This window comes from Protobothrops mucrosquamatus, unplaced genomic scaffold, assembly GCF_001527695.2.
Source record: "Protobothrops mucrosquamatus isolate PMUCROS unplaced genomic scaffold, P.Mucros_1.0 scaffold706, whole genome shotgun sequence".
Lineage (NCBI taxonomy): Eukaryota > Metazoa > Chordata > Lepidosauria > Squamata > Viperidae > Protobothrops > Protobothrops mucrosquamatus.
This window is the reverse complement of record NW_015386987.1, coordinates 105246-112602: the sequence shown is the minus strand read 5'-3', so window position 1 is coordinate 112602 and position 7357 is coordinate 105246. Positions and strand designations below refer to the sequence as shown.

At 38.3% G+C, this 7357-nt stretch overlaps 1 protein-coding gene across 1 annotated transcript in view; it reads right to left on the bottom strand.

Moving 5' to 3' along the window:
* Nucleotides 1-1398: 1398 nt before the first annotated feature.
* The window catches only part of LOC107289468 (tyrosine 3-monooxygenase-like), a 21349-nt gene continuing 15390 nt past the window's right edge, over nt 1399-7357 (bottom strand). The window contains exons 10-12 of the mRNA XM_015818236.1: nt 6765-6860; nt 2478-2611; nt 1399-1558 (exon numbers count right to left, since the gene is read on the bottom strand). Of these exons, the coding sequence (XP_015673722.1) occupies nt 1399-1558; nt 2478-2611; nt 6765-6860 (390 nt within the window). The remainder of the gene's footprint in view (nt 1559-2477; nt 2612-6764; nt 6861-7357) is intronic.

The window sequence follows — 7357 nt, the reverse complement described above, 5'->3', positions numbered from 1 at the left end:
TTGAAGTACAATATGCACCTATATTGAACATATAATTGCTAATTTTTTTAAACACCTTTGTTGATATTTTAAACAGAACAAGAACAGGTTAAAGAATGTATGATAAAATTGGCCAAGAATTTTAGTTGTAATATACAGATGGTTCAGTGGGAAAACATGCAGTTAAAAGGGTTGAAATTTATATTAGGGTTGTGATCTTAAAAATAACGCAACTTGAACTTTCATAATAATGCAATTCTGAGTGATGTATTTATTTACTGTCATTCATTTACTTACAATACAAAATAAATAACCATGCAGTGTTACTAGACAAACTGGTAAGACAAAACATCATGGTCTAGAGATCAACTGATTAGACAAATAATCTCAACAAAAGAATGGATAAACAGGTACAATGAATTTGGTCTGCAGCTAGATATTTTAAAGTCTGAAAAAGAAATAAAAGAAGACACTATTCCAGAAAAGAGAAAAGATAATCAGAGCTACTTTAATTATCCACTATTAATGGAATATAATAACTGAGTCAGTTATAGATGAATAAGATAAATTCATGAAGGACAGATTTGCCAATCACTATTTAGTCATGAAGTGCCAAGTTCAGAAAGCCTCTTTCATGGTGGCATCTAACTAACTTCCCAGAAAGGCCCAATGGGACCTTCTTTATGTTCATTGCATGAAGAACTCTTCTCCACTCCCACCGAGAATGTGGGAGATTGTGCAAATTTTAATACACATGATTATTTAAAGCACACAATTTGTGCTTTCCCATTTTACTGTGGCACTTTATATATAAAATATTCATGTTTTCAGTAATATATCCTTCTTGTTTTGTCAGGACTCTTCTATTTTAAAGTTTTGTCATCTAAAACCATCCAGAGACTCCTATTACTAGACAGGGTGCAAAGAATGATGATAATGATAACACTGATTAAAAAAACAAGGTATAAATCCTAAAATGTATTCTTCCCAATCCCAGTTCCTGAAGAACATTGACTTGTGGACTTTCCACAGACATTTAGTGATTGAGGGCCTTTGATCTAGTCAGGCAGGGCTACATCCAAAAAACAAGACAATAAAGAAATACAAATGACTTGTTTACAAGTAGCAAACTTATTTTCCAACAAAAGGTAATGCAAGAATAAAACTTGTTTTCCACCAAAATATAATGCAAGAATGAAACAAATTGTCATTGAACATTTCCCTCCAAAATATCTGATTTGCAATTCACAAGGCTTCTTGTTCCTCTTGTTTTGCAAAACCTTTCATTGACTTTCTACATTTAAATGGACTGATTGCCTACTCATTTTTTCCAGTACTGCAGATAATTTACTTAAATGAGGAAAGATCCTCACTATTCTAATGGTTGTCTTATTCCTACTATAAATTAGGACCATTATTTTACAAAAGCTTTTCCAAAACATGGCAGAGAGTTATCAGTTCCTCTTTCAGGTGAGCGGCAATTTCTGATACTTTCTGTGGTGAATCAAGAACTTCCACACTGCAGGTAACGGGGTTGTAGTGAAGAGGAAAAGGCTTCTTGATCGTAAGAGCATATTTCCTATGGAGCAAGGAACAAAGGATGTATCTCCGGTCTGAAGAAAAGAATGGTCTTTTCCAGTTGCATGACAACATAATGTACCATTACCTCTAGCACTAAAGCAAGATATATTTTTTTGAAGATCGGTGTGCTATCTGAAATATGAGTGGAACCTCATGGTTCTTCCCCTGCCTTTGATTGACCTACACATATATCATTAGGGTTTTTAATAACAACCTTCAAATGTTAAAAAAATGGGAAGGTCCTAGTAAACTTTATTTCCAAGAAGACATCTGGGACCCCTTTTTTTGGAAAATAAAATAGATGAATAGCTGTACCCCAGTATGTCTAATTGCCCAGAAAAAGGACACATAAACATAGATAGCATAGAGTGTTCTAAGGAAGCGAGTGGCTAGAACAATTGTCGTACGTGCTTTGTAACTGGTTATGTCCATCATGGGAATCATTTTCTGAATGGATCTCACCAGCAAATAATTTATAATTGCATCCTCAGTATGTTTATACACTCCAAAGATACTAATGCCGACTGTCTAAAAAGACCAGGAGTCCCTGCTACATGTTAATGAAAGAAGTTCTAAACCAAGATCACACAACTTTTTCAAGTTGGGGGCTCTGTTCACCTTGAAAGTCACATCGAGTTCATGACCAAAAAAAATATATGGATGGAATTACTTTGCTTCAAATAAAGTTTAAAATTAATTAACATGTCATTAAATTGCCAAATATGGTTAATGATTATTTCCATATATCTAATAGTTTTCCTTCCCCCAAATTGAAAATCATAATTCAGCATCAGTTTCACAAAGACTCTGCAGAATATATTTGATCATGGACATCTAGAGATTGCAGGTATTGTACTCGTGCTATAAATCCAGATCAACCTAATCTGGTGATATGAATTTACCATCTTTATACTTACTGTAGCTGAGACTTTGCATCTTCAAAACAGTCTGCTACAAAGTAAATGGGTTGAAAGGTCTGGTCATGATAAGGTTGGACCACCATCACATCTGGATCAAAGGGTTTGTATTCTGGCTTTTCTGATAAAGCAAACTTTTAGTGAAGAAGATCAGAAGAATTCATTTTAGATTGAAGTCAACTCTGTTGACAACACAATAGATAATTGAGAGCAACCAAGGAGCTGAAGTGAATGGATGGATAGGGTGGTAGAGTGAAATTTCCATGAAATCCATGGAGCTTCAAGAAAAGTTGTTTTAAATTTTGCTTTCCCACATCATAGAAACAGTTTTCTGTGCAAACCAACATTTAATTCAGCTTTTTCAGAGTTCAGATTTATTTGATTTGCACTTTGCTAATGTCCAGCTTTATACATTTTTAAAGACAGGTGAGAAGGAGCAAGCTTAAGCAAAACCTATTTCTGCCATGTCCTTGGCTGTGCTGCTCTGCACCAGCTATGCTCGTGGGAGACTCTCCTCTGGGGGAGCTGCTGGTGAGGAGGGGAGCACGGGGGGAGGTGGGTCTAGGGTGATGGCATGAGTGCCCACAGAGAGGGCTCTGAGTGCTCCCTCTGGCACTCATGCCATAAGTTCGCCACTACTGATCTAGCCCATTAACTTTCCAACATCCACATTCTAGTCTCTATTTTTTTTTTTGCTGTTCCAAAAAAGAAAGTTTTTCTTTTTAATTCTTAAATGTACATGGAACTTCTTTCATCCAGAGTAGAAGGAGATTCTCCCAATGTAATAAAGCATATCCTTTGGAAGGTTCTACACTTCTAGTAAATTAATAATGAGCAACTTCCTAGATTAGTTAAGAAAGGCGAACCCAATGACTCTTTGAAGATGCTTAGCCATGGCTTAGGCAAGATGGTTTTCTCCCTGGCTCCCAGAGCTATCAAACCTGTTGGAGATGGCTATTTTATTATCTCTTTGTTGGGAGATTCTATATGGTGCAAACATGTGGGTGATCATTGTTCTCTCCTTGATCCAGAGAGGAGTTCCAAGAAGCTGATCCATCCACCAGTTCCTCTAGTCCAGGGGTCAGCAACCCATGGCTCCGGAGCCACATGCGGCTCTGTCATCCCTCTGCTGTGGCTCCCTGTCCTCCATCGCCGTGTGCAGTCCCACAAACAAAAGAAGTTTGTTGGGACTAAAAAAAAAGTTCAATTAATCAATTCCAACTTCTCACAGGGAAAAAACGCAGTGGCAACGGGACGCTCCGTGCGGGGGGAAGCAGCAGCGGCGGTGGAGCGCTCCGTCAGGGGGCGGAAGCAGTGGTGCAGGGCACTCCGTGGGGGGGAAGCAGTAATGGTGGTGGAGCACTCCATCAGGATTGGGTGGGGGGAAGCAGTGGCGGTGGGGTGCTCCATGCGGGGGGGGGAAGCAGCAGGGTTTTGTGGCTCCCAGTATTTTCTGTGGGAAATGGGTCCAAAGGGCTCTTTGAGTGTTTAAGGTTGCCGACCTCTACTCTAGTCAATTCCTCTATTATTGACTCCACAAAAGTGGAGCTGCCTTCAGTCTGCCATTACTACTCTGGAAGTCCTTGCTACTGTATTTCTTAAGTGCCAAAAAGGGGGAAAAAGAATGTTCATAGTAGCTTTACCCAGCTTTGGCACTCTCCAGATATATGGATTCTCAATTCCCAGGATTCCCAGGCACAATGACTAATGCTGAGATTTGATTTTTGGCAGCTGAAATCCATGAATTTGGATGGTGTCCAGGTTATGTAAAGCTGCTCCAGAGATACATCCCTGCCTGTGTCCTCATATTATGACTCTTATTGGAAGTGTCAGGAAAAGAAAGAAAAGGAAGAAGAGATAAAGAGGATGTCTTTCCAGAAATAATGATGGTGTTCTAATATGACTCAATAAAGCCCAAATTTAATTTGTGTCAAAACTGGGCATATCTTATTGAAACTCCTCTAATTTGACCCCTGCCTTATTTTTTCCATGCTCAAAAGCTATGCAGGATCAGATCTAGTTGTAGCTGGATGGATATCGCTAAGGAATTCCAAAGAGGTAAATTAAATTGGGAAACAAAAAAAAACCACCCTAATAAAGGCACTGGGAGGCTGCTGCTAAGGCTGGCCTTTGGTCATGTACAGGAATCAAAAGGAGTTAAGCTAGCCTGAGAGTATCTTTATATTTTGAAACTTATAGTATCTCCCAAAGTCAAAATAGGAAATTTAGGAGAAAAAGCAGCCTTAATTCCCTTCCAAATGCTGAATTTTAGCTGGACTTAAGCTCTATTATTTAGTTTGTAATTGCATGGTGCTTAGTCGATTCTCCCTGTGAATATTCCTTAAATCTAAACCAGATTCATTTGTAACAATATGCAGATACATAATGCTCAAGGCTTACCAATACATGTTGAAAAGTTTTTATAATCTCAGACCCAGCTTTTCTTTCAGAATCTTTCATCCTTGCAGTGGGAAGATACGCTTAAAAAGTGCTTGATGACCCCACATAACCCTTCACAATGAAGGGAGGTTTGTTTTTCAGCAAATGAAGCACGCAGAGCAAAAACGCCTGCCAGCTGTGAACTATGGGCCATTACATTTTACTGTACATGGGCCCAACTCCAGCCTGGGTGTTAACATAAAATTCATTCTATATAATACAGAACAGCTGAACATACAGTAAAAATGTAGTGCAAAACTGAGTGTGGTGGTCAGTTTTCTAAAGTTCAAGAGACATCACACTCACTGGCATGGTAAGCTATGGGTTCAGATAGAGTATGTTTAAATGTCACCTCCCATTTGAAGGACAAAACCGTGTTTCAAGGCCAAATGGTACTTGAAAATGAACTCTGAAATTTGCCTTCTTTTAAAAACACTGGCTAATCATTGCTTTATAAACAGATATATTTAACAGCAGCATTACAACTGGAATCATTTTGGATAGCTCCAGCTAGGACAGCCAAGTGAAATCTTCCACCCAAAGTGGTGCCTTAAAGATATACCGGACTACATCACCTGTAATTCTCAGCCAGCATAGTTAGAACAAGTGAGGTGGATGCTGACGAAGCATCAAGCAGTGGCTAGGAGTATATACTGTACATTAGAGGCACTTTGTCTCTATAAAAATTCATTGAATTTAAAGCAGGTCCATTAAAAACAAAAGGATTTAAATTAGGCATGACCTACTGTAAATCTCATCTACTTAACTGAATTACTGTAAGTGTTACTAATTTGGGGAAAATTTAACTTCAGTATGTCTGTATGCTAGGTCACCTAAGAACAGTTAAATGAGAACTAACTTAATTCAGGGGCATCCATAGAGTGGGACATCAAGGAAAGCAGATGATAATTGAGGTCCCATTCCTTTTTTCCATGTGCTACATCTTTTTATGCATGTTGTACATAAAAATATATTGTCATAAAAAAACACCTCCAGACATTTCTGGTTCCCTTTATTTTAATGGGTCTATTCTACTTATGACTAGGTTTGAATCCAAGCCACACATTTTAAATACAGGTAGTCCTAAGCCAGGGGTAGGCAACTTTGGCTCTTTTATGACTCGTGGACTTCAACTCCCAGAATTCCTGAGCCAGCACAGCTGGCTCAGGAATTCTGGGAGTTGAAGTCCACGAGTCATAAAAGAACCAAGGTTGCCTACCCCTGTCCTAGGCTTATGACTACAATTAAGCCCTACATTTTCCATTGCTAAGCAAGACAGTTGTTAAGTGAATTTTGCCCCATTATACAACCTTTCTTGCCGCAATTGTTAAGCGAAACACTGCATTTGTTAGGCTAATAACACGGCTGTTAAGTGAATCTGGCTTCCCCATTGACTCTGCTTGTTAAAAGGTCACAAAAGGGGGGATCACGTGACCTTGGGACACCACAACAATCATAAATAGGCCAGTTGTCAAACATCCAAATTTTGATCACATGCTCACAGGGATGCTGCAATGGTCATAAATATGAAAAATAGTCATAAGTCACTTTTGTTTGCTGTTGTAACTTTGAATGGCCTCTAAACAAATGAGTGTAAGTTAAGGACTACTACACTGAAACAATGACCAATCTGAGCCTTCATTATAATTGGTTGATGAGAAGTATCTTGTTCATCATTAAAATCCTGTGAAGAGTTTTATTTCATTTTAAAATAAATCTATAAACCTCTGGCTCTGAGCTACTTCCAGTGTTCCTGGTTGGTAATCCCTGTCTATTGCTAAATATTGCACACTTCTAAGCTGTTGATGTTTCTGCATATATCAGACAAAAATATTTTTAAAAGCTTACTATCAGTTCCCCATAGGAAGAGAGGAGACCTGCTCCATAGGCTTTGATAGATTCATTTTGTTTGCAGAGACCGAACTCAACTGTAAACCAATAGAACTAAGAAGAAGAGAAGGAAAAAAACAGATTATTAGAACTTATCTGAGAAGGAAAAAACAGATTAATGAGAACAACTTATGAGGAGTAATAAAACTTTTCCAATTCTTAATCCAGAATTTACTACCACTCATCCTTGGGTTAGTGGAATTGTTTGTTCATCTGCCTTGGTACTCCTTTGTTGTGATGAGAGAGTATTATGCTGGCAACCTTTCAATTTTCTCACTGTATCTCTACTTGATACAACATTTGATGCATTCTGGAAAAACAACAACAGCACAATATCCACCAGCTGAATTGGGACCCCTGAAGTTCACTTCTGTAAAGGAAAAGAGGGAATGCAAATATGTCCCAATGGGAATTGCTTCTATCTAACCATTTTTTCCAACGTTACACCTTCCAAGTGTATTAGAAAACAGTTCCTATTTGGATGGTTGGAGATAGCCATGCTATGGGTGCTTGGATCCTGGATGGTTGGATATTATTATTATTATTATTAT